We start from the raw sequence: 27,877 nt of genomic DNA, 5'->3' as shown, positions 1-27,877 counted from the left end.
GCAAAGGAAATGATGAAGTCTTAAGTAGCGTCACTATTCTGCCAAACAAACATTAAAATGTACCGAATCCCTCAGTCTAGAGAAAAGTCCTCTCAAATACATCCACATGAAATACAAATTCCAGCAGCGTCCTAGGAAACATTTTCTTGAAGTATTGATGTCCCTTTGAAAAGAATCTAAATAACCTCTTTTACATAATATTGAATCTGTAATCAACGGAAACATTCATGATGATTTAATGTTTTTTTTTATGTTTTAATTCGGCGCAACAAAACTGTGTCAATGACATTTATACAAATTATGTCAGAACCACAACCATGCTGCCTGACATTCACAAAATTTACATACATTTACGTTAAGCGATAACCATCAAATCCTTCGCTTGGTACCAATCCACTATTAGTTTGCTTATTCGAATATTCAAAAGGGTCTGGCTGCCATCTATCTGTAGTTGAAAGTAACGCCTCAATCCATCTACCAGCTCATCCAACTACACTCGAGATACTCACAGGTAATTTATGTGCCTCTGAGTGGCGTAAACGAACCGGAATTTACTAGTCCACCCTTCGGCTTGGCATCCCTTCGCCCGCAAAACAAGCCCATTATCCGACCGGAGGAAGTCCACCGAACCGTGCTGAATACATCGGAACCAACGGCGCCCCAATGTTTATGATCCAACACACCTTCTCACACCACCTCTTCACCCAGTACAGGTGAATGGCAAATCGAAACACCCTTTTGGCGAGGATCGAACGCCCTGACATGACACCGATACACCAACCCCAGCTGGAGTGGAGGACGGCTTAGAATCAAGAACGCCCGCAATGCGATATGTGTTTCGATGTGGTCCATTATCTATTAAAACCACCACCCGTCAACACCGATCAATCAGCGCTGGACCGGACAGAATGGAACCTTCATGAACGTCCAAAAAGATGTCAGCGGAAGCAACCATCAGCTATGCACCAGTTGTTGGTCGAAGAACGGAGTCACCGGCTAAGTACAGCTGTGTACAACCGTGAGCAAGGTACCCAACAAAAACAATCATCCTTTTCCTTCTTTATCTCTTCCTCGTCGGAAGTGTGTGTGTGTGTGCATGTTTGAGAGTGTTTTTGTTTCCCCCCATCCGTCCATCCGCGATCATCGATCACTTGTGCGACCTACGAAAAAAGGGTACGAATTTCACAACATTGCCTATGCGCACGCTTTCGAAAGCAAACCCGCGCGGTGACCACCTTCACAGCCTCGACCCGTGACGACCCGGGACGACCTGAATGTGTCACCGTGTGGTAGTAGCTTTTTTGTCGTTGTTTCCCTGCTTCGATCAGCAAATCCGCTAGCTTCTAGAAAAGCAACACACAACATTCCAGCAAGGAAAGAAGGTTATGCGAGTGACAAATGAAGCGAAAAAAATATAGATCATCTATGTTTCAAGGACAAGAGAGCCTTTTGCGGCCAGCTTATAATTCCACCCAGAAAGGGGGGAAGGGAGAGCGTGAGTGAGGTTGTTGGGCGAAGCAACAAAGCGTCAAACGCGTGACAACTCGACCGGGCGGGAAGGGAATCGTTGCTATAATAATTTAGCAAAAACACGTTCCGTTGTGCGGGACAGAGTGGACGAAATGGTGAGGGTGGGGGGGGGGGGGGGCAAAGTTTTGCGGGGCTAGCGTTTACTACCGGCATACACTAACCGGTCAAAGTGGTTGAATGCGTGTGCTTGCCCGTTAATCGGGTACCGGTGTCCAATAGAAGGTGTACGGACGCGAAACCTCCACACACATGACCAAAGGGTGTCAGACGGTGCGCACGCATACATCGAAACAGTGCGAATGAGGGGAACTGGCCAAAGGCCTGCATCGGGCCACTGCGCCACCTGTTTCGGTGTTGTCGCAGAGTTGTCAACGGATTAAGCCGTGCTGACAGACGCTATCTCGTGGTGGAGGCTTTATCTTTGCTTGCGCTGAGCAACTCCATGTGTGCATGTGGGTTTTAAATGCTTCAGAAGAATGATGTTATTGGACAAATTCATTTCCTTCCTTTATTAATCTGATTATGATTGAAAAAGGTATCGACATCAAATGCCACAGATCCGTTCGCTAATTTAGCATGTAACAATGATGTTACTGGTGAGCCATGTAACGTCTCAAAAAAGAATAAATGTTCAAAGGAATTTGGTATAAGCAATACGGCCTTTTTGGACCGTTACTGAATAAAAAAGAAGGAATTTGGTAAAAAAAACCATTAAACAATAAATTAATAGAAGTGTCGTCTGAATCCTACTTCTACAGAAGGCTCAAACAATAATAGTCTAAGGCTTTTTTTTTCTTACAAATCGAATTGAGTCCCTTATAAAATCTGTATTATGAAGGTTTCAATTCATTCAAAATTATAATTTGGATAAAATATGTAAATAAGGAATAATAAATTACACATGACACTTGCTTGAGAACGTTACAGTTGTTTCCCATCATTTTTATTATGTCTTCTTGAAATTTATAGAATTCGTCCCACAATTCATCGATCGTTTCCCACATATTTTTAACGTCCACATTAATTTATCTCAGGAATAATTGACATTGACGCATTATTATTGAAAGAAATAATCGAAGAATTTTTTAGGGAACGTTCAATAAATCGTTGAAAGATGAATCCAAAAAAAAATATTGGAAAGTATCTAAACAATTGTTGCAAAGTGAGAACAAAATCACGAGAAACCCTGTATTCAAATGAAACTCAAGATCAATACTACATTGGCAATTAGTTAAAATATGCCATGCTTCTCTCTGCATCTACTAAAATATACAAATCAACAACTATTTGCACAACAAAATATATTTTATAACAAAAATCTAACCAGCGCGATCAAACGCGATCAAACGCTCTTCGAAAATCCAACCGCTCGAAACCACTGCTCGAAACTGATCTAGAGCAGCTGCGATCTAGAGCACCTGGGCAGCTTCCTGTTCCTGTATACGGCACGTGTGTACACCACTCGTGCAAGAAAAAGAGCTCTAGCATCCCGCAGGATCTTCATTCGTTCTGCTATCGCCAGTGATAACGTTTCGTTTCGATCTCCCGGTGAGCTGTGCTTTCCCTGCGAGTGTGTGCGTGTTTGTGCGTGAGTGTAGTGTGTGTGCGCAATTGTTCAATTAGTACGTACGCGTGTGTAGATCCCAATAGCCTGGTGCTATTCCCCATCCCCCGCGTTCGTATTGAAACAAGAGCGAAAAAAAAAGGCAATCTACTCGTTAACCCTTAACTGCCACACGCGCCACTACTCAAAGCCAGACGTGCGATAGTTTTATAGCCGCGTTTTTCTGCGAGTTTTATATATCGTACGTTTTTGTAAATTTTGTAAAACCAAAACCAAACTACCGCCCAACATGCACACCACGCAAGCTCCCGTCATGTCGATCCAGATCTTCCAGATCTTCCTGGAGGAGTGCGACGAGGTAAGTGTGAAGAAAATATGTAATTTATATTGTTTATGTATGAACTTATTAAGGGTTAGGAAGCAATTCTTGAGCTATATTTCTTTGGCAAATTTACACCCAATTAGTGCGCTTCTTGTCTGCTCCATTCCACGTGCCGTGTTCGATCGTGCTGCTGCTAATTGCATCACGTTAGATTCGCTAATTATTTCTTGCGTTCTGGGGTCATTCTCCAACGCTACTGAGTTCGATTCTCACCGAAAACGAACCTTAGTTTCACAGCTATTTGCATTTGAATGAGCGCTTTTGCTTCTCTTTCCTAACCTCAACGTACCGGGGAAAAAGCCCGACCGACCGAAACGGAACGGAACGGAAACGTATCGATATTCGTCCAACCGCCCAGAACCCTGACCCGCAGGTCCGGCGTTTGTGTGGAGGCGGGGGGGGGGGGTAAGCAATAGAGAGATAGAGAGATTAAAATCTCCATTTGCTTAAATGTACCTTTTCGCGCACCCTCACCGCCACCAGCACTTTTGTCGCGCCCTTCGTAACAACGATCGCGGCCGCCAGCCACACGCGCTCGCGCGTTGTGCTAAATGCGCTTAATATCTGCATCGGATTTAGGAACCCGTAGTGGAGGGCTATTTCTCTTCTAATTGTTGGCTGGAAACTGGAAGGACAAAACACACACACATATATATGTATTAACTAATTGCAGCGTGCTAATCTGCAGCGTGGAGGGCGTTACGACAAGCCGCTCGGGACGGCGTACAAAATGGCGTAGCTTCCGCGGCCATTGTGTCCCTACACTCAATGGCACCCCGCAATGGCTTCCCCTAGGCGGCAATGCCGGACATAGCAATGTCGTCGATGCCTTTGCGGCACTTCGAAACGCCCCTAGATCATGCAATACGGTTGTAGAAAGCGAACGATTTATTACTGCTTTTTTCTTCTCTTCGGTTGAGTTTGATGTGATCAATGTGCCCAAAAGTGCAGCGCGTGCCCATCGGTAACGGACTGCACCCCGGAAACGGTCACACTGATCGGGACATTGGCGCTCCCAGTGAAAGCCACATCGGGTCCGCTTACAAGCAAAAACGTCACCACCAGACTTGGGTCAACTCTCGGCTAAAAGGACTCGATGGGGTGTTATCTCACCCCACTCTTGCCCTCTCTCTCCCTCTCGATCTGAAGTGGCGCACACGAAAATCGATGACGCCTCAATGACGTACTTGACCGATATCACCAGCACACCAGCACACATGACACAACGATTGGTCCAACGATTCGTGCACGGGAAGGGAAGTGGACTGGGGATGTTTAATAATTTGACCGAAACCCCCTCCGGGTGTACCGGTGTGTGTGTGTGTTCCGTGTCTGCTGGACATGCTGAACAAGCCGACAAGACACTCCAGGATAAACGGGACCCCGCCGGGTCAACTTTCGACCAATTACTCCAATCGGTCCGGTCCATTGTCGGGCGTCGGGGCTGTACTTTCGAGCTCATCATCAACGCCTTTAAAGCGCATCATCATAATAATTGACTACTGATTCTGGTGCTGCGTACGTGTGTGGTTGTAAACGGTTTAAAACAACTCCCAATAACCCCTCGTCGGTTGTCAGTTGTCATCTTCATCGTGAAATTTCGTGATTCCTTACATAATTTGGGCCGAACGCCGCGTAACACACACACACACGTGTGGCGTGCGTGATGGAGCGTTGGTTTTGGCACTTAAAGCGATTGATGTAAAACAAGACAGGCAACACCTGAGCCTTAGTTCCGACAGTGGGCAGTGGACGACGTGAATTGCAGTGCACAATGTTGTCTCTGCAAAACCGTTTACCATTTACAACGCCGAACGGCCGTCAGCTCGGTCATGCTGTGGAAACGACTGCCCGCTTGGGGGAGTGTGCTGATGGGCCAGTGTGTAGAGCACAAAATGCTAGAGGGAAGGAAGAGGCGAGAGAGAGAGAGAGAGGTGTGTGGAGGTCGGCATACATTTTCCGCACATATGCGCACACATGTGTTGCACGCGGCGGCGTTTGCTGTTTGAAGGTTTTGATGCTACCGCACCGCGGCTATATCTCGACCAAGTTCCCCGTGTACCTGGGCCACGGTTATTGAGGTTAAGTTCAATGCTGAACAATCCACCGGGGGGGGGGGGGGGGGTTTGTTCCGCCAAACGCCACCATTTTTCGGTATCTAACAAAAGAAGGTATCACCTTACGATTGCTGTAATGATCCGGCATCATTACATCCGTTTCGTGGCAATTTACATACAGCCGCAACGCGCTTTTAATTGGACGATTACAAACGATGGCAGGGGCTGCTGCTGCTGCTGTAGTACAGCACAACACGGCTAATAAACACCCGGCCCAGCCCGGTATATTGCCCCGAAGGCTGCTCCGACGATCGAGATGTCATGTCATCACGATCATTCACTCACACGCACGATCGTTAAGCGCTCCCGTTTAGCATTTGCCGCTGATTGGGTGTGTGGCACCTTTCATTACCACCCAAAACCCCACGGTAGCATGCGCTTTTGCTTCACAATGACACAATGCGGACACAAAAGATACAATAATTTAATGTTCTTTTCTTTTGCTTTTTTGCACCTCTTTCTTTCACTGTACTTTTGATTGCTTTTGTGCGGTAATAGTGTTTGCTTCTCTAGCTCTCCGACTTCTGTTCGAATTACGGGACGATTTTCGATCGCTGATTTTCGGATCTTTTTCTGTTCTGTTTTGCTCGTTCGTTTGTTTCACTTCCTTCCTTCGTCTCGTTAAGTGATGTTGTGTACTCCACTTTTTGCTTGATCTTTTTTTTTTTTTTTGTTCACTATTCAATCTGATCATGTTTCAACTTCAAGTAGTTGATGTGTGTTCCGATACGTGTTCCGCTTCCAATTCCGATACGTTTTGCTTTCGGTTTCGGTTTCGTTTTCATGTTTATTATGTCGACCTTCAGCCGGATCATGGCTCTCGCGGCAAATGCGGAAAGGCTCTCGCAACTGTCCGTGTGTGTGTGTGTGAGCGGTAAATGGGAAGTATACGGCTATACGCTTTTTTGTGGCCAGCATACCTCTTCACTCACGCACTGTAACCAAACGTCTTCGACAAATCGTCTTGATTTCGATTTGCGTGCTACTCGGTCCGGCGTGTGTACAGTGAAGCTGCCATCAAAATTGCTCGTCTCTATTCGCACGGCGTTCGAAATAGAAGCTCGGAAGTACGGCTTAGCTTTGGAAAGGCTATTTTTAGGACGCAGGCATGAGGCCCAAAACGCTGAGGCTCCACCAATAGGTGACTTGGTAGTTTGAGTTGGCGTTGGCGAACGCACGTCGGACACGGATCACCGCGATCCGCAGGCAGGGGTCCACCAGATCACCAGCAAGTTCAATGTCAGTGTCGGTGTTTGCGGCAAAAGAGCGTTCCGTCCATCAGTGCGGACACCAGTCGACACTGACGGCAATGCGACACCACGACGACGACGATGATGATGATGGCGATGATGATGGCGATAATGATGGCGAATGGCAGCGGCTGCCTGCCCCGGTGGCTCGAGTCACGTTTGCACGATCGGTCGGCTTCGATCTCCAATCTCGCGCTCTCCGCGGTCCGCTCCAGAGAGCCAGTGCCAGACCATCTAGCCACGGCCTCGTGGCCTTACGCGAGCCGGCAGCTCGCAGCGCGGCCAGCGAAAAACCGTCACCGGCCTGCCGGGTTAACGTACGGAGCAAAGGCGAATGTTTGTGTGGGGCCGTTTGTTTTTTGCCTTTTTTTTTGTTCGAAATGACAGGTACCGACGACAACGCAAAGTAATACTTGGGGCGAAGGAACAATGCAAAACTATGATTTTGGAGAGCGCAATGTTGCTTGTCTGAAAGGTATAGTGTGTTTGTGTGTTTGTGTTTCGGAAACAAGTTTTTTTTAAATTTTGCTGCGGGTTTTGAAACGGAACAGGCTACACGAAACCCTGCAGATTGTGATGGCGATGGCGGCCCATAAGGGAAGGGACCTTGGCGGGTGTACCTGGGCTGCTGCTCCACACAGACACGAGTACGAGATCCGTGTGTGTGTGTGTGTGTGTGTTCTGAAGCGTCACGCTCACCCAGAATGCTCGTGCACGGCGAATAAGAATAAATTAATTAGCCTGCCCAACACTACCCCCCCTCCCCCACCACCCACCCCCCGAATGCTTGCAGGACCGCACCAGGGACCCCCTTGAAGCGCGCATTTGCACTGGTTTCCTACCGTCAAAAGGGGCCAACAAACTGACGCCGCGTTCTAAACTGCACCTTGCCGTTCGCGCGTCCTTGCGCGTGTGCCTTCCGCCATCCAAGCGTCAAACTCGCCAAGAACTTTCCGCCACAAACACACACACACAGAGACAGACAGTGCCGGGAAAGGGAAAGGATACTTGGCGAGACAATGGCATTGCCTTCGAAAGGGGCGGGTGGTTCTGAAGCGCGCGTGTTCACTGCCGAGTGACACACACAGCGATTGGGAGGGCAATCCTTGGACAGCGGCAGCGAACCTTGAAAGGAGCTGCATTTTCTTGCACTCTGTCCATGTGCGTGTGTTTGTACGTCCTCCGGGGGAGCGCTCAGGTACTTTGCTTGGGATTCGAAGGGTGTAATTTATTTTGCCATTCGATTGCGAAGCGATCCAATGACAAAGCGAAATATCGGAAACAAACGCCTTTACAGGCTGATAAGGGTGAACGGTGCCTTAGAAGCCGGCCGCAGGGCTGCTTTCCCGACCGGGGACTGCTTCGCCCTGCTGCGCTGCAATTAAATGCACTTGCGCATTGTTTCGATCGATCATCGCTTTGTTTACCACTCGGTTGCAGCATATTATCCTTGTCTGTTCTGCTGTTCGTTCGGCGTCATCCGATGCTAAGCACTCAGCGCAAGAAAGCTGACCTCCAGGCGGAGATAAAGATCGCGTAGACCGAACGCACAGCTGATGATTGCAGGCGTTGCACAACGAGACCTCCTGTTTCTCAATCTGCAATCGATTCTCAGCTCATACAAGTATAATACTTGTTCGCACTCTGACGACTTATTTCACCCTCACCCAACTCCCTTCCGTCTCGGTTGCACATTAGCATATCTTCCATTAGATTAGTGTAACGCTTTTTTTTTGCGGAACCACCTGTTACTAAGAAGCACTATACTTGGGGATAGTCTTGCCAACTTGGGGAAGGCAAACACTTCACACCTTGCACACCCACACACCGCGTAGAAGCCGGTACGGTGTATACAAGCAACAACAACAAAAAAACACCACCACGGTAGGAAATTCCGACGACCGCTAGTAGGTTAATTTGCTCCATTCCATTCCGAGCGCGGACAGCAGGCTAATATGTAATCAACGTCAGTCAAGCGGCGGAGAATGATAAGGTGAATCGATTCGCAACGAACGCAATGCGGTACACCTTGGGAAGGGTACGCTGCAAAAGGCGGGGTAGAATTTATTGTACGAGCATCTTAACACAGAATGAGGGCGACTTGCAAGAGCAGCGGCAGCAAAAAACAAAAGGTTTCACATGATGTCTACTACTATCCTTAGCTTGGTTGGTGTCACGTTGGTGAGTCAACATTGCTGGAACGAAGTAATGTCACGGGATGGTCTGTCCGCTCTGTGCTAGGAGCAGGAGAATCACATGTTCCCATACCCAAACAATGATTGTTTCCATTCCTTCTGCCAGAACATACTAGACTGATCATCGCTGGTGCATAGCCATTGAATACTCAGAATACTTTTGCCCTACTGGATCATTCTATTCAACCCTGTAAACACAGCACGCTTGCCACCCCGAAACTGCACTCCAGCCGCGACAGGTGTGCAGGTGTTAACTCCTGCTACTGGTTAATTGAAACCGTTTTACTATACAATTTAGCGTACAGTTTGCATGTTGAATATGCAATGTTGTTTGCACGCCCGGTTTGTAGTGCGTCAGGTCAGAAAACCTGCTAGCACGATCCCACGCCAACACGGTAGGAAAGCGAACGGAGGGCATGAGCAAAACCGGTCGTAGTTGTGATAATTATAAGGATTTACCCTTAAAGAGCATCCTTGCATCGGACTAGCGAATTTGTTGGAGCTGGTGAGCGTTGGAGTGACGAGATGTTCCTGGGATTTTCCTGGAGTACGATCAGAAGAAATAAGTCTACGCGAGCTCCGGAAGATCTGCATAATAAAAAGCATTCAAATTTGATATCTTCAACGCTCTTTCTTTCCTAGCGTTGAATCTTTCCTGTACGATCGTACATGCTCGTCGCATGAGTTCAAATTTCGCAATTCTTTTGAAGCTTCTGAACAAGCGAAGAGATGATCCTAGGATTTTCCTGCTCGTAAAGCCCCGGAGAGGAAATCCGAATCAAAAAGATGTGAAATACGATCGGAAGAGCCCACTCTACACGTAATCTGGTAGATCCAACCCATTAAAAGAAGGGTTCGTCACTGTGATGTCTCCCCAAGCTCTCGCTTTCTTCTGACGGGATATTCCCTATCCAATCGTACCCATTCGACGTCTAATTTCGTAACGTTCACCCGAGGTTATGACGCCCTTCCCACTTCCTATTAACGAATGTGGTGAAAATCCTGGGAATGGGAAATTTTGGAACCCGCAACCTCGCCTCTTATGTGCACACCTCACGCGCCCGTGTACTTGTGCACCATTCGCAGCACGGTAAACGCACCGGTCCGATGCGTTTGGAATTACCCGGAACCGGTTCTTCACCTGTGTCGGGGCCCCCAGCAAACCAGCTAACGGGGGTTGGGCAGATGAGTGGTAGGGGCCGAAGACGACACGAACCGCATCACGTAGCGGGGCCGTACGGCAAAAAAGGCCCGTCCTCTCATGCACAGTAGAACACGCGCGCACCCGCCCGTCTGTTGCCCGTTGGGTGGTGGTCACCGAATCGGGGAATCTCCGCGAAGACGCTCGCTTTGCTCGCTACGGGGCTGGTGCGATGTTGCAATGACGTACCGGACCAACCAACCGGCCGTGCCAATATAGTCACGCAAGCGAAGGGGATTCCAGCAGCGGTCGGCGAGCTTTGCCAACCATTCTCGTCTCGATCGCGTGGTCAACGATCTGGTCTAATGTCATGATTCCGCATCGCATCTGTCAACATGGACGTCGGTCATCACCATCCCCACCACTACCACTACCGACTGCTCCATTAAGGCTAATATTCTCGAACAACACAAAACCTTCCATAGGAAAGCTTGCAGCGCAAAAAAACAAACGACAACAAAAAATTGGCACTCGGTGCCTTCAGTCTTGATGAGTTTTTGTCTGGCGCGCGCTCTAGAAAACGGTGGCGAAACACTCATTCGTACCCACAAACGAACACTCGCTATGCAGAGGGAGGTAGAGAGAGAGAGAGAGAGAGAGAGAGAGAGAGAGAGAGAGAGAGAGAGAGAAGTAGAGATAAAACCCACATCCCCATTTGCAAGGTTATATTGTTATATTACGTCTAATTACGATTATAATTGCATAGCATTTCGGCAATAAGCGGTAACTTGAAGCGTTTCCTCAAAATTAAAGCACAACACACAAAGTATAGGCTAGCAGAAGAAGAAGAGGAGGAAAAAATCAACAACAACACACATACAGGATGATGCAAACTTTCGCTTCTGAGCGTCATCCTTATTGGTAGCTCCTCACCCTGCCCCGCAGGGCGCCACTCCAACTTCTTCCCGGGAGATGGACGCTTATGATGGGGGAACGTTCGAACGGGTCCGGGATATCTCTAGGTCTGCGCGAATCTTCGAGAGCCTACAGACGGCCGAACACTCTTAACTAGCCCATTAGCAGGGGCCTCGGTGCCGGCTGACGGCATTCCCTGAAGATGCCGGCGTCCCTAAAGCGAAGACGACGACGTGATCATTTTCACGCGCCATCACCACCGAGGCGCTGTGTTCGCGTGTCTCGCGGGCTCCGCTGTAAACGCACTTTTAAATCAATTAACTCGGGACGCTTTTACTCTATGCAGACGCTTGGTGTTTGGCACATTAGCGCAAGTGGTCGGTGGCAAAGACGCACCGTTGTCAATCAAGCCCGTTTATTATGATCCTCTTCAGTCAGGCCCCACGGCGCGATCACCGTGCACCGAGCCCTGACCGTCCGTTTGTGGTGCCGCAATTTTCGGGTGTAGCGATGCTGTTGCTGGCCATTGTAATCTTCACACCGATGCGCCATAATTATGCAGAATTTAATGCTTCATGCTCGCTCTCGCTCTCTCTTGCGTCTGTGTCCTTTTGGGGTTATTTTTAGGCCTCACGCCGATTGTGATGGGCGGAGGGGAGGTTTGTCTTGAGGGATTTACACAACAAAAACCATCGCAAGTTTTGCGTATGCGTTGACGCGCCCCAAAACAACAACACTTGAACGATGGCTGTATGTTTTTTTATGCTTGCAGGCCCAAAACAACTCTGTTGCTCTGTTGCATATGATCTTTTCGATATGTTGTGGATCGTTTTTTGCTCCTCTGCGATCGAAGGAGATGTAAAAAAATAAGGTACACGATGTGTTTGCTGTATTATAAGTGTTCCTTCTTCCCCGAATGACTTCCCCTGATATTCGTTGCCAGCACCTGGAAGGGTGGTTGTGAAATGGTAAACACAAACCCCATCAATGGAAAATAACGCAAAACAATGATGCTTCACTTTTTTTAAGCATCGGCATTAGAAAGCAGCGTGCGTACGTGACCGTACGCCCGAAGGTCATTTGGCTAAGTATCTGGCCCCCCTCGCCCGAGAACACACACTTCTAGACTGTTCCGAGTAGCTTCCTGCACCACCTGGTGGGCTGCGTTTTCATGAATGAAAGTGAAGCGAACAATGGCGAAACAGTTTGAATGGAAGTGGCCGACCGATGGGAAAAGCGTGCACAGCGTGCAGCTCCGATTAGCTGATCCCGTGATAGTGATCACGAAACACACAAATGAATGAGGAAAATCGCTTCGCCTTCATTCATCGATTCCGGTCCTAATGGGCGTTATCTAATACAGCGGCGCAGCTGCCAACGCTGCCCTTATCTTATCCGCCTGTATTGTTCTAGGACGCGCACGCAATCTGCCCCGATCTGTACCAGTCTGTGCTACGCATTAAATTGCTGGCAATAATTAATTGTAACCGAACGCTTCAATCGATCGCTAACGAGACTCATCTATCGCTCTGGGCATATGACGGTAACACGGCACCGCAAATTCCAGCAAAACCAGCGCCTAATGTTAGCAACGATGCGCGAAAATCACACTTTTTCTAAGTGAACAAAATATTCCACCCTTGTTTTCTTCCATTACGTGGTGTTAATGGTTAATCCACCCATGCGTGTTGGGTCGCTGTGCGGCTGCAGTCTCCACCACCTCTCGCGATTGAGATGATTCACGCACGGCGAGAGCTCTGTCTCTGGCTGTCGCTAGCGCCCAAGTCCACCGTGCAAGTGCGCGGTGACGCTGTGTCGTTGGGAGATTCCGAACGAAAGATCGCGGGGCTTCCCCGTGGGCTTCCGAAAGAATGAATGTTTCCGCCCATCGCCCCAAGACATCAACGCCTCGTGCGAAGACGCCGTTAAACCTGATCTTGTTTGTTTATATCTTCCATTTCTCGTCGCTGTGGATGAGGGCGGTTTTCAGCAACGTACCGTTGTCATCAATGGATTATAGTTGGAAACAATTTGCATCCCAAAATCGCATCTATTTTATATCGTTTTGTCAAAATTACAAATACGCTCAATAATGTCTTTAGCTTTATACCTAAAAAAATCAACATCAACGCGATGTTTTCCACAAAAAACTGGAAGATAACTTGGAAGACTTCATTGGAGCATTCAAGATAATCAAAACAAACATAAAATGTTGACATTTTCAATTGTTTTATTGTCTTTTTAATGATCTTGAATGCTCCAATGGAGTCTTCTAAGTTAGCTTACAAATTTCTGAATAAAACATTGCAAGAAATTATTATTTTAAATTCTGATGTATTCTTATAAATGAACTTTGAAACACCGTTAAATATTTCAAGTTAAGCAATTTAGGCAAAATAAATCGTGCCTGGAAGACACAATTTGACTCACAACGGTCGATTGAGAAGCATGTTAGCACAATACATTAGCTACTTTGCTTACAAAAACTGGGTCCTTCGAGACAAAAATTGGAGAGTTTGAGGCGAATGTTACCGCCAACGACTGGACCGGACACTGGTAACCCTTGTATGGCCGTCAAGAGGCAATGATCACGCTTCTATTGTCTATTGCCAGGTTACCGCACAGCCCAGGGATACCTGACGCAACTACTCGAGCCACTCCAGGGGGTCTTGAGGTTTGGTTTGAGCTACTTGAAAAAATGGGCCCATCCAGGGTTGGATGAAATTATTCAAAAATATTGCACAGGTAGCAGTGGCCGGTGACATTTGCCGGCCAGCGAGGGTAGTAGGGCGTCGAGACGCTTACACCATTTATTGGCCATCCGGGGTGCGTGAGCTAATAAAGCCGCGGCAGCAACAGCAGTAAAAGAAAGGGTCACCATGCTTGGTTGGTAACAAATGCTTATTGCTATTTTCTTTAACGAAACAACTCTTTAAAACGGTACCTAACTTCCTTCAAAAACCCAAAATCTGCGCTGTAAAAACAACAGACAAAAAATCCCGCCACTACCGCGGCTCGGTTAACCGTTTAGCCACCGCACAGCCTGGCTAATGGTTAGCTAGCAGCCAGAACCGGGGACCAGAACCTGTTTAGTTTGGTTGCCCTTCTTCCTCCACTGGCGGGGCAACAAGGCGTCTCGATACGCGGGGCGTTCGATTTTTCGGCCGTGTGCCGAAAAATCCCAAAACCGGAGCCGGCCTCCGGTTCTTCCGCATCCAAATTCCCGGCCAGACCGGTCTCCCTATTCTGGGAGCACGGGTCATTTCCGCAAACCCCGGCAATCTGTCTCGTCTGCGTGTCTCCCTGCCTGCCTGCCTCCCTGCCTGCCCGATTGCTACCTGTTGCTGTTGGCTACCTAAAGCCACCTTTCAGACAATCGGACCGCGGTTGGGTGAGCGGGTACAACACAACAAGGAACAACAACAACCCTTCGTAACACAACACTGTATAGTTGTCCTGTCTCGGATTGTGCGTCGGTCGTGTCGTGCTATTGTTGTGTCGTACGAAGCGGCCTGTCCAATGTTGCACGGTGGCCGTGTAATGCGCACGCGCCCCTTCTCGCTCGCACACCCGCACAGGTGTGTGTAGCATAAACACACGAGCTTACAGGGTGAGAGGGCGTTAGGGGGTTGCTTTGGCCCGCTTCGGCACACACAGAGACGGGCCAAGTCGCGTCGGTGCTTTGTTGCATTCGTGTGTAGCGGATTCGTCGTGCCCTCTCGGGTGTGCGTGTGTACATGACGGGTGGGGGAATGCTGAGCCATGCTACGTCGCGCGAACGATGTTCGTGTGTGTGTGTGTGCGGCTACCCACCCCTACAGGCGAACGAGCGCGCGCAAAAAAAAAACCGGACCCGGAGATCGAACTGGCCCCACGCGCTGGCCTGGCGGGTATTTAAACTGATGCAAACCAAAAGTGGCATGCATTCATTGGTTTGCTTGCGTTTTGCAAAGTGCCGAAGTTTCGGAGACAGCGAAAGCCCGTAACACAGCTCGAGTGGAAGGTCCTTGCCTTAGCAGCTCGCCGTAGTAATTTAATACAGTAGCGCTTGTTCGTGCGTGTGTGCAGTGCAGTTTTTTTGTTTCGAAGAGTTTCGAAAGATCCCTGAATCCCCTCGGTACCAGTCACGACCGTGTGTGTGTGTCCAGCGATCTCTAATCCCAGCTATAGCGAAATCCTACCGTCAGGAGTCGCTATTTGGAACATTCCCACAAAACACCGCGAAAAGCGCTAAGCATTAATTAGACGGCACGAACTGCCCGCTCGAAGTCGCTCCGAAACAGGAAGTAGCAGTTTCTACACGCGAAAAAGGCTACAACAGCAGTCAGTTGCAAATTTTACAAACGTTCTTAACACCAACCTTACAAAGCACCAAATATAATGATGGCCGTCGCTGCTGCCCAGAAGAACCGTGAAATGTTCGCGATCAAGAAATCATACAGCATTGAGGTAAGCTATGCAGTAAGCATTGAGGAAGGAGTTGTCTGAGAGTCCTGAGAGGGATAAGGGAGGAAGTTCAAGCTGTTCAGTGCAAGATTTGGAGGAACTCTTAAGAAAAAGCTGGAAAACAAACTACAACAACCTGTGTGACTAAGTGTGCAAGTGCATTGATACTGTCCTGTGTGTCAGTGTGTGTGTGTGTGTCTGTGTGTATGTGTGTCTTTGTATGTGTCAGTTGTTGCTCAAAACAACTCCAGTAGATCCAGGAATTACTAGAATTAGTAAACTCCTAAGGAACAATTAAGTCCAACAGTTTCGCTGGGAAATTTGAATTCTCCTAGAATAGTGCCCCTTTCCAGAAATTCCCTACATTGTTGCTACCGCTAACCTAGTGTGTACAATGTGTGTGTGTATACAGTGTGTGTTCAAATCAGTTTTTTAATTGAAAAGCACTTATCGCGTGCTTCGTTCTAACCCCACTCCAGAGAGCTCCCTTCTCTGTGTGCAGGCTTTTTCAAGATGGCAACGCCACTTAGCTGGCAATGATTAATTGCCTGGGAATGGATGGATTGGAGCAAGAGTGAGTCAAGCCCGTGGTGAGCTGTGAGCTACCACGAGAAACGCGAGAACATACTAAAATGCAAGCCTTAGAACAAGCTGCTAATGTGCGATCGCGTTTGATTGCCTGAAGTTATCCTTGGATAATCGGAGAAGCGTTTCGTTCTCTCTAAGCAGATATGAAACAGCAAGCAATGTGTTTATGTAGGTGTTTTTTTGTTGTTGTTGTGCGTTTTTGCTATGGCATTTCGGGTTGATGCGTGCAATAAAACTAGCTCCACAGCTGGGCCCAAAGGTGGTTCTAGAAGCTTTGATAAATGGTTTACGATTGTCTCGTAAAATGTGATATGTTGTCCCGCATACGATAGAAATGTTCTTTTTTTACCGTAGGCCGGTTCCTTCTAGTATATCTTTTTCTCTACGAAAACCTTAGTGTGGCACAAAAAATCAAGAAGAAATCAGTTTTAGCGAACGCGTTTCACATCGTTCGCATCAATCATTCGCTTTAAAATCCTTCATGTCCCACAAAGCAACCGGGGGGAGGGAAAAAAACACTTCTAGAAGTAGATTTTCCTATCTCCCCCGGGGTGAAATCGCAAACACATAAAAGTTTCACCTGACCTGTGCCAGGCCTCGCTGATGTGCGGGCCACTTGCAAAGCACCACAAACAGCGCAGGAAAAAGGAAACGGATCGGCGACGGCGGTGATCGGTCGGGCGCCGAAATCGATTCATCATCCTCGATCGGTCACCGTAATGGAACCGAAACCTAATTACGGCCAATTTCCTTCCCACCTCCCCCCCCCCCCCCCTATGTTGAGGTTAAGGCCGTCGCTTCGGAAACGGAAGGAAATCACACACAACAAAAAAACATAGCAACACAGCCTGACAAAACCAAATGCATCGCTAGCGCGCGTGCACACACACACACATACAAAGCGCAGAAGGTCACCGACCACTTTTGCTCGTACGGCGACGATCGGTGATCGGAAACTGCCAAGAAAATGGCCAAGCTAATTTGCGTTACAAAGTTTTTCCTCTTGCTTTGTGCTGACGACGGTTTGTTGTCTTTCTGCGCTGTGGTTCCACGGTTTTTGCTGCGGCACTGGCCCGTATCCTGGCCCGTATCTCAAGAATGGTGCAAAACGGTTTCCTCGCCAATGTTGACTTGTTTACTTGTGGCGGGCTTGGGCTCCGTTAGATCAATACAGCGCAACCGTCATGCCAATTTTCCCTCGCCGAGTGGCGCTCTCCAAAGCAAAGTCTCGAGCCCACTTGAGATAAAAGTGTCGGCGATCCTAGCCAAAGCTAGCCGTGGCTTTGTTGCTAACGGACACTCCTTTTTTATGCCGTTCTGTACAGCCCAGAACGGTTCGGTATCGAAGCAAACAGAAAAACGAGTTGTTGCGAGGCTTGCGGAAGTGATTGCCACGCGCGCAATCCGTTGTCCTGCGGTCTCCGTGGCCCGGTGCCTTTCACCAGCCGAACCGAAAAGCCCGCGTGAGACGGGCGAACTGTTGGCTATCTCAAGGTCAGCGGGAGCGGAAAGTGGACAAATCGGGACCACCGTCGTCCCCTTCGCGTGCGCACCCTCCCCGCTCGAAAAGTTTTGGGGTGTCTTGTTAAAGCAGAGTACAAACAAGATCACGTTCCCTCCCAGCAGCACAGAGACGGACGGAGGACAGGCTCTAGGCAGGCACGAAACAGGCCACATTATAATCTACTTATTGACATTGAATTTGGCAGCAAATAGGCAGTAAAGCCCGAGCCCGACCCGAGAGTGAGTGTCATTAAACCGGTCCTCATTACCGACCAGCCCGCAGCACGCACACACACACAAACGCAAGACCTTCCGGAGCGGGAATCCTTCGCCAAGATCGCGCTCAAGGAACTCCACTCCAACCTGATTGGCTCCGACCGATGTGCGAAGATGCAAACGTTGCTTTTTGTGCGCGAGAAGTGTTGGAATGCATCATTCATGTACAACTCGTACATGCACCTGTCACGCCAGGTTGATGGATCTGATGGAGGTGTTTGGAGTGCGTGCCACACTAACAACTAAGCACCAAACCGGGTGCACCTAGCAACACCTGCCGAGCAACACGCAGCCCACGCGCAGGAGGCCACCCTCCAAGCGCTTTAACGCCCGTTACCAATGTCAATGGCGAACGAGGCGATCGAAGGTCCCGCAAAGCGGGTGCTAACACGTGCTCCGGCTACTGGTGGGGAAGGCGCGGATTGCTCTTGAAAGGTCTGATCTTCCACTAGGCCCCAACCAAAAAAAAAAAAACACGGAAATGGAACCAATTTTTCGGCGATCCGACAGTCAACTGTGTTCGATGAACTGTGCATTCTGACACGCACTTGTGGTTAGTTGCTGTGTGTGTGTGTGGGGGAAGGGGAGGTAGATGGTGGTATTAAGGAGAGGCACACACACACACACACGTCCACACACCAGCACACTAATCAGGTCAATTCGCGTTCGTTTCGTTGCGCACCGGTAGATCGCGATCATGTCAAGGTTTCGGCCGTAAAACCGATTCCGAACACTTTACAACATAGCGGCAACGGGGGGGGGGGGGGAGGGGAGATGTATGTCTTGGGTGAGAACACACACACACACGCATATAGATGTGTGGTTCCGGTGGCATGGGAAAATATGGTCAGCCGGAGCGGAGCAGCACACAGGCCCGCAAGCGCATTTTGCATCGCCGTCGATTGCGTCATCGCGGTGGCCGCAGTGGCTGTTTGGGAGGAAAAAGGGTGCACCAGCCCCGTGTGCGCTTGTTGCATCAGAAGCACACGCGTGTGTGTGTGTGTTGACATGTTGGCGTACAAACACACACGGTGGCCACACGGTGAACATTTCAATCACGGTCCAGGCCGTGGCTTAGGCATGCGCACGGCGGTGGCCCACTGATGGTCATTAGGCGCATAAAAAACACACTGACACCCATGCATACGATACGGCCGAGGGTGCTGCAAAACAGGCACCCAGTTGGTGGCTTTGACCATTTTTAGCGGTCACATCATATGCCACCGTGCTGTGGTCTGCGTGTCGGATGGAATGGGTTCCAGCGCCTCTTGCAATTAAAACATCTTAATGTACAGGGGAGCAGCAAAAGAAAAAGAGAGCTTCAACCGAGCTTTACATCGATTAACTAGCGATTAATTCTCATTTTCCTCCTTCTGTACTTCCTCTCTTCCTTTTACACTTTAGAACGGATACCCATCCCGGCGCCGTTCTCTGGTCGACGATGCCCGCTTTGAGACGATTGTGGTCAAGCAAACCAAACAAACCGTTCTGGACGAGGCCCGCGCAAAGGCCAACGGTAAGTAGTAGCTGTGAGCGGAAATGTCTTCCGGGCATGCTGCCCAGTCGCCTGTCGAAAGACCCGCACTAAGTGGTAATTCCTGTTTGTACTTATGAGTTTTGCTTTTGTGTTCTTTTTGTTTTTTGCTATTTTATGTTCTTGCTGTCATTTGTCGAATTTGGCTGTGTTTAAAACTCAAAAACCAACCGTCCAACTACCGCAGACTCTAGCTTGGAGTGTACCATTCTGCAGGCCCAAGAACAGCATCAACAAGGTAAGGGCCGTTCACTCTGCCGGACAAAAGCAGGCGAAGCACACGAAGCACACAAGAACGAGGCCACAGCACGGTGGCGCGGGTTTCAGCTTTTCCGCAGAGGAACTACTGATGGCTATCGCCCCCCCCCCCCCACCCCCCTCCCCCTAGAACGATTCTGAAAGGGGAGGGAAAGGGTTCTTTGTAACCCAGCAAGGAGTTGGTGGACCGCTTTTGTCACAACCACGAACCGAAAACGGGCCCACGAGTAGCAGCGAATTTTGAACCAAACCAACCGAAGGTCACACTCCGATCTCCGTTCACTTTCCAGTGGATTGTTTTAAGTTTTATGTCTTGTTTTTTTTGCTACAATTTTTGTTCCTCTCCATTACCTCTCCACACCTGCTGTGGGGTAGTTTTCAGCCTCCCTTCCGTTTTAGTTCTTTGTGCTTTTGTGTTTCGTCTTTTTTTTGCTTTTAATTTCTGTAAGCTTTTGTTTTTTTGTTTCCTAATTTTGTTTCCTTCCTTTTTGGTTTTGTGCTGTTCCGTTCCCTTTTCCGTTCGAATATCATTTCCGAACACGACAGAAGACAAAATTCCACAAGAGGTTCAACAGACAGTCGAGGATCAGAACGATGACGAAGAGGAAATTCGAATGGTCGCAGGTAAGGCATCGGAAATGGCTCCAGTTTTTTTTGCAGTTTCTGTTCCGGCTTTAACCCGATTTTCATTCTGCATGATGCATTGTTGATGTACTTATGAGTTTTTCCCCTCTTTATTTTTGCTCCAATTTTCCTGCTTTTTGTACGTGTGTGTGTGTTTGTGTGCGCCTGACTGTTGTATACTTAGTTGATGAGCTACCCCAGAAGCCGCAGGAACACGTTCCAAGTGCCGACGATGAGGACAAGGAAACAGGTACGTGTTCGCTACTACCAAGCATCTTCAGAAATAGAGCAAAGAACAAAACCCCTGCTCCCAAGAACTATTCGCAACGAAAGTAATCCTTTCCCCCGCTAGAAAGCTTTTCCACGTCACCATAATTCATGCTTTACGTCAGCAGCACATTGTCCGTTGCAGGCAAAAGGTCACACAATAAGCTCCTCGCTTTTCCTTTTTTTTTCAATTCGAAAATTGCTCCCCATTAACGGCAGCTTGAAGTTCGCTCGGTCCGTTCCTTTTGGCACATTTGACGTAATCGTGTGCCTTCCCATTGCCAACTCCCATAATCGCCCGCAACTCGCAATCCCACGCGTCCGGTAAGGCAATAATCTTTCCCCAAAGCGAGCGAAGCTCACCTTTTAAAACGAAAGGAAAACTGTAACGGGGGAAATAAAAAGGATTTACTTGTACGATTAGTGGCTGGACACGGTCCGTTGGAGAGCGTTTTTCCTACCGCGCGGAGGAAAACTGACAAAGACCGTTATTAATCGGCGCGTTCTTTCCCCTTTTTCCTTTTCCCGCAACTAGACGCTGGGCTAACGGAGGAGGAAGTTGTACTGCAGAATGCCGCCTCGGAGTCGCCCGAAGCCGAAAAGGAGGTGGTCCGTGCCGCCGTGGTCGTACGGCTGCGCGACGGCATGGGATCGCTCGGACGCATCCTCAAGGCGGTGGAGGCGTACCACGGCACCGTGGTACACCTGGAGTCGCGCCAGTCCCGCAGCGAGGGCGTCCAGTTCGACGTCCTGGTGAAGGTCGACATGGCCCGCGCCAACCTGCTGCAGCTGATCCGTTCGCTGCGCCAGACGCAGTCCTTCGGCAGCGTCAGCCTGCTGTCGGAGAACAACGTCAACGTGAAGGCGCCCTGGTTCCCGAAGCACGCCTCGGAGCTGGACAACTGCAACCATCTGATGACCAAGTACGAGCCGGACCTTGACATGAACCATCCCGGTTTCGCAGACCAGGTGTACCGCGCTCGTCGCAAGGAGATTGCCGAGATTGCATTCGCCTACCGATAGTAAGTACCCCTCCCGGGGGGGGTTTCCCAAAAAAGTTTTGTGGTGATGAGCGTGATCTAACGTCCTCTTGTTTTATTTTTTCCCCCTACAGTGGAGATCCGATCCCGCACATTGACTACACCGAGACGGAAAACAAGACCTGGGCGGCCGTGTTCGGGCGCGTGAAGGAGCTGATGGTGCAGCACGCCTGCTCGGAGTACATTGCCGTGTTCCGCAAGCTCGAGGACGAGAAGATCTTCGTGAAGGAGCGCCTGCCCCAGCTGCAGGAAATGAGCGACTTCCTGCGCAAGAACACCGGATTCACGCTCCGGCCGGCCGCCGGTCTGCTGACCGCTCGCGACTTCCTTGCCTCGCTGGCGTTCCGCATCTTCCAGAGCACGCAGTACGTGCGACACATCAACTCGCCCTACCACACGCCGGAACCGTAAGTTGACAGCCCATTTTTTTTTTGCCTCACTCCCCCTTTCTGTTTCCGAATGTCGATGCAGCGATGCTTTTGCACAATCCGGAAGCTGCCAAGCTCCCTTTTTAGCTTTCCATTACGGTGGCTGCTGGCTGCAGCAGCAGAAGTTCCTCGTCTGCGTCGTTGCTTTTGATGAGTGGCTGCCTCCCTCCTCACACTCTAGCACTTGGGTAGAACAATTTATGGCACCATTGTGTGCGTGCAAGGACACGTGAAAGGAGATGTGTGAGCAGCCAAATGGGCCATTTTCCTGATGTTTTTTAATGCTCTCTCGCCTCGCGCGGACGACATCCAGCAGTTGGAACTGAAAGTTCACACTAGAATGATGCATTCAGCGGGTTTTTGAGAAAAAAGAATGAAGCTTTAGACTCAACTTTGCAACATTGTTGCTGGCATAAAGTGCTTCTTTAGACTTCTTTTTCTGTGTGAGCGCTCTCTCTCTCAAAAGTAAAGTTTTATTTAAAGGAAAAAAGAGATTTTTCGTCTTGCCTATTTCAGGCTGAAATTCAACCTTTATCCTTGCGCTCTCAGGCACAAGGTACCGCTCAATACACTTTGGCCCTTTCCTACATTTGTTCCAGTCGTTTGAACACTCCAACAACCCAGCCAGTGGCAAAAGTGGCGTAAGATGTTCATAATAGAATAAAATGATTTTAACGGTCGCACCCGTCGCACGCTTGGTGTGCCGCCCGTTTCCGGAGCCCGAGAAGTGCTACGGCCAGACTTCCCACGACTTTTCGCTTCCACTCCCTCTCCTTTCACACCCCCCAAAATGGGTCATTTCCGCTGGGAGTTCTGTGCCACATTGCCACGTGCCATTTGAAGCTAAGCTTTTGATGTATTTTCCCTTTTTGGCTCCTCGGCTCGTTGCTCGTTGGCACCTTTTAACAGCATTCCAGTCCGAACAGTCGGAGTCGGAACTTGCGCTTATGCCCTTATGCTCTGTGCATGTCGACGCAACAAGTCATCCGTCCGTTGTGCGGAACCGAGTGAGGAACTATGCTTGCGCATCAACAACCCCTGGAAAGGAAACTCAATTAAAATGTCGCTCGAAAGCATCCACCCGGGACCCGAGCGATAGGTCGGTTATTGTAATTGATTTTTCCGATACTTTCACATCGTTGCTGACGTCGTCAATGATGATGCTGATAGGGAGTCGTCGAATAAATTCCTTTTTTTTTGTTGTTGCTGTCTCCAGTGTTGCTAAACGATTGGGAACTAAAATGGGAAAAGTTGCCATGGTTGGAAAGCTCTTCAGAAATTCGCCTTCATTCTTCAAGCCAAATCCACCGTCCCTTTGGGGCCGCAGTAGAGCTACCGTCAAGATAAGGCTGGAAAATAGAATTATTAAGAAAATGCAAAGCAAAAAAACGCAACATTCGAGTCGACATGTATTGCCCTGTTGTCTTTGCACAATTTCACAATTTCACTCATTCTTACGTGCGTGTGTCCATCTCTCTGCTCTCTGCCCATTCCCAGCGATTGCATCCACGAGCTGCTCGGTCACATGCCGCTGCTCGCCGACCCGAGCTTCGCCCAGTTCTCGCAAGAAATCGGATTAGCCTCGCTCGGTGCCTCGGATGAGGAAATTGAAAAGCTCTCGACGGTAAGTAAAGGCGCAATAGATGCCACGACCATCACCACCACCAGCAGCAACAAGTGCTTTTGCTCCCTCCCCAAAAAAAAGAAGAAGAAGAAGAAAAATAAAAACCATACCACGGACACCCACCACCACCCCGCCAAGTAGCAAACGGTAATTGCGCTTCGGGTCGAACCCCGACAAAAAGCGCGATCGCAATTCTCGCTAGGTCATCACCACATGACCATACCGATTCGAGCAGTTTTCGAGCAGCTAGTTTCGATGAAACCCACCACTTTAAAACGCTTGCCATTGGCATTAACACACACACACATTCACACACACGGAGAGTACACAGCGTGCGTGCAAAAAACCGGAAAGGAGGCCACGAAGGACACGGACCACTGTTTTGCGGTCACTTTGCCCGCTCGCGCTGGACTTTCGCAGTTTAGAAGATGATGATGATGTGTGTGTGTGTGTTTGTGTGTGGGGTAGTGGATTGCGTGCCGCGATTAGAACGGTTTTCTGTTTTTTTTTTCTTCTTCTTCTGCTTCTTCTACGTCAAACTCACCTAGAACCAACTGGATCGCAGCACAGTTTAGCAAGTGGCGTTGATTTATTCCGATCCAGTTACGCTGAGCGCTGTTAATCGCTCTGTATTGGCGTGTAAATTGGCGCTAGCCGTTGGTTCTGGTGCTGGAACAGGTTCTGCTTGCCAGGCAAGGGTGCTCAAACGCTTCCCTTTCTCCTTCGCTTCTAGGTATACTGGTTCACGGTTGAGTTTGGGCTGTGCAAGGAAAAGGACGAGGTGAAGGCGTACGGTGCCGGCCTGCTGTCCGCCTACGGCGAGCTGCTGCACGCCATCAGCGACAAGCCGGAGCACCGGCCGTTCGAGCCTGCCTCGACCGCCGTGCAGCCGTACCAGGACCAGGAGTACCAGCCGATCTACTACGTCGCGGAGAGCTTCGAGGACGCGAAGGAGAAGTTCCGCCGCTGGGTCTCGACCATGTCCCGGCCGTTCGAGGTGCGCTTCAACCCGCACACCGAGCGGGTGGAGGTGCTCGACTCGGTCGACAAGCTGGAGACGCTCGTGTCGCAGCTCAACACGGAGGTGCTGCACCTGACCAACGCCATCGCCAAGCTGAAGCAACCGTTCTGCTAAGGTTGCCCACGCCTTGCTGTCTACGCGCACCAACACCCTTCCGTCTCACTCCCAAAAAAAACCTTAAGCAGCAGCAGCATGTGATCTGATGCGTGTGCGAACGTATGCGTGTGTATGTGTGTGTGTGTGAGAGAGAGAGCGAACGAGCGAGCGAGTCGGAGCGAGTGAGAGAGAGAAGCGAGACACTTTTAAAAAGCAAATCACAAACGGGAAGAAAATATGTCTTGATCGACAAAAGGACAATAGGCGTATGCCTCCTCTTACAACGATGTCCTGGTCCCAAACCCCTGGTGACGCGTCCTGGATGACGCCCAGCAAGCGAGGAAAGGATAAACATACAGAGAGTGAGAGGGGGTCACGTTAGCTCTCGCCATCCTGCGGACTACGCTGAAAACACGATGTATACTATATCCGCTACTACCCAACAACAACTACATCACTACTACTACTATTACTACTACTACTACGGAGCAGTATTCTACAAGCAAATCGCAGCCCCCACTCGCAAAAAGGGACGGTCGCTCGATTCCCTGGGTGTGTGTGTGTGTGTGAGTTTTATTTTACTACGTTTACTACACCCCAAGCGCACACTAGCACCTCCTTTTTAAACGTATGATCATCATACGATCGAACCGAACCGACCCACAACGATCATCCTTAGTACCGGAGGAACATTGTACAAAAAGCTGAGCGATGTGACGATGCGGCGCTTCGTATTGTCCGGAAAATATGGACCACCCCATCGCCACTAGGGTCGAGAGCGCACCCTACAGGAGTATCCAGCTCCAACGAACAAAAAAAAACGAAACAACACCGCCACAGCTGTACAGCTTCGGTATTCGAAGCTTGCGTGTAGCCCTCGCAAACGAAGTGAACGAAGGAAAGGAACAATCCCCTTTTGGGAGGACCGAACGGCAGAAGTAAACGGCAAATTTCATCGCAATAACATCGCCACAATCACTCCCCCAAAACACCAACAGAGAAGAAAAGATTCCTCAGACCGACGACTCGATTCGGTAGTGTCGAGTGGTGTGCAGCTCGAGTTCGCTCGTGTTCGTGTACTGAGCGTTTCCTCGTTCCCGTCGGCTTCCTCGACGAACAAACATAGCAAACCGGACACCGTAACGCAGAAGCGTTACGGGGGTGGTTCGCGTAGCGTAACGTTTTCAGTATTTTTTTGCTAAAACAAAAACAAACGGCACGGACGACACACAAAACACACTGGATGGCTGTCAGCCTGAACTTCTAGTAAGGATGAGCAGGTGACACACCTACCCTTGTCCCACCCATCCAACAACAGTCCGTTTCCTTCCGCCCGTTCCTTCCCCACCAAATTACCGTTCCCTTTTTTTTCGTTATTGCGAGCCGATGTGCAATTTCCCCCATGAAGATCGTGAGAGAGAGTATGATCTCTTTACCAGTTCCTTTCCCCATATCCCACAACCCATACCCCAATTCCCTAGCTCCCCAACCCAACCAAGTTATGTGTACGTCCTGTCAAAAACGTAAGCGTAGAAAGAGTATTGTTTTTTGAAGAGAGCATATTTTTTTTTTATTTAAAAGTATTCTTAGTATTGTATACTATTTAAAGTTTAGTGTTTAACGGTTAAATTATTCACTTGACTTGATGCGGAGAGACACTTTGTTTTTCGTTACAACGCAGAATAGCAAAGATATGGCAGTAGCAAGGGTCAGGAGAGGGCGGGTCAGGATCGCGACGATGGCTTGAATAGTTCATTCCTGGCTGTTCTCTCACGCTCTCCCTTCTCTATCCCGCATGTCCCTGCGAATGGGACACCTTCCACCCGTGGCCATCGACAATCGTAAAGGAAGTGACTGTCCGATACGATGCAACATACCAACACATGGCCATGGCCACGATGGCCGTTGGGTGGAAGCGTGGCGGGATAGAGTTTGGCAAAACGGGGACCAAAACACAGTTGAACCATTCCATCCCTCCTTCCGATCCTGTGTCGGTGCCGGAAAGTGCCGGAAAGTCCCGCTTCTTGAGTGAATGTGGGCGAAACCGTGCCGGGTGCCGTTCCACCCTCTTTCCCCCTTGGTACAATACCTGCGGTATGGCAACATTCTCGGCAGCAAGTTTTTTTTTTTTTGAGAGAGAGAGAGAGCGAGAAAGTATTCAAGTATCCTAAAAAAAGACAACACACTGCAACGAAAAAATTCATCCTCGACTGTCTGTAATCTCATGTTTGTTTTTTTTTTATTAATATATAAATGTGTATTTTTTATAACTGTGTATAAAGCAAGCAGAATATGAGCATGGGCGGAAAATTTCTATTTATATTTATATATACACAAAAACCTAACTGGACAATTTGACAATCTTAGCACGTGCACGTATAAGAAAGTGAAAACAAAAACTTACAACAACAAAAAAAAAAGAGTAAAGTGAAAGTAATGTGGATACAGGTATAAATTTTCCGTCTTCATGAGATCATCTTATATGTAAAAGCTATCCAGCACAAAAGTAGCGATGCAAAATAAAAGAAACTAAAAAAAAAACAACAACAAGCAAAACAAACTCTTCTTTCGTTCTTGTGGTTATTGGTACTTGATTTGAGAAACTTTGGGATAATTGTTTTGGTTGAAAACTTCGCCTTGACATTAATTGCCTTGAATCAGAATGCGAGGAAGCAATGAAATTAGCTAACCGATTTTAATTAGCACTAAAATCTAAAATTGTAATTATTTCTATAGCTTGTTTTACGATCAATTTATTCAATTAGTATTACTTTCCTTCTTTTAGTTTAGTAGCTTAGGATTTCCTTGACTTCATTTTACTATTAGCTTTTCTATATTTGTTTTCTATTCCACTTTTACTTTGTCAGAAGTATCGTTAATGTCATTTAATATTTACTCGTTTGTTGTCATTTGTTGACTTACTTGTTGTTAGATTTGGCAAAGTTCTTCAAATTGTGTATCATTTTTCTTATTTGCTAGTATATTTTTTGATTACGTCTAATTTCTTTCATCATTTTTTGTGTAATGAAAATTATTTAGACAAAAAAATAAAAGATCAAAATAATCGATGAATGCAAA

General features: G+C 48.6%; 1 protein-coding gene across 2 annotated transcripts; it reads left to right on the top strand.

The window, feature by feature from the left end:
* Nucleotides 1-2,950: 2,950 nt before the first annotated feature.
* Nucleotides 2,951-27,109, top strand: LOC1276690 (tyrosine 3-monooxygenase). 2 transcript variants are annotated; one of them, XM_001688722.2, is made up of 9 exons: nucleotides 2,951-3,452; nucleotides 19,312-19,423; nucleotides 19,629-19,679; nucleotides 20,246-20,323; nucleotides 20,508-20,573; nucleotides 21,126-21,612; nucleotides 21,705-22,037; nucleotides 23,556-23,682; nucleotides 24,416-27,109. In XM_001688722.2, exons 1-9 carry the CDS (start codon nucleotides 3,384-3,386, stop codon nucleotides 24,815-24,817), a joined length of 1,725 nt encoding a protein of 574 aa, XP_001688774.1. In that variant the 5' UTR covers nucleotides 2,951-3,383; the 3' UTR covers nucleotides 24,818-27,109. The 2 variants fall into 2 exon arrangements, with proteins under 2 accessions (XP_001688774.1, XP_316061.3); XM_316061.4 differs by lacking the exon at nucleotides 2,951-3,452 and adding an exon at nucleotides 15,012-15,543.
* Nucleotides 27,110-27,877: the final 768 nt, after the last annotated feature.

This window comes from Anopheles gambiae, chromosome 2 (genome assembly GCF_943734735.2).
Source record: "Anopheles gambiae chromosome 2, idAnoGambNW_F1_1, whole genome shotgun sequence".
NCBI lineage: Eukaryota > Metazoa > Arthropoda > Insecta > Diptera > Culicidae > Anopheles > Anopheles gambiae.
This window is presented reverse-complemented; position numbering and strand designations above follow the sequence as displayed.

What these genes read in the sequence shown, in the direction of transcription:
- LOC1276690 (XM_001688722.2), top strand. Translation starts at nt 3,384, where the DNA reads ATGCACACCACGCAAGCTCCCGTCATGTCGATCCAGATCTTCCAGATC. An exon ending in TCCTGGAGGAGTGCGACGAG is followed by an intron (nt 3,453 to 19,311) that starts GTAAGTGTGAAG and finishes TTTACACTTTAG; the next exon opens with AACGGATACCCATCCCGGCG. An exon ending in ATTGCATTCGCCTACCGATA is followed by an intron (nt 21,613 to 21,704) that starts GTAAGTACCCCT and finishes TTCCCCCTACAG; the next exon opens with TGGAGATCCGATCCCGCACA.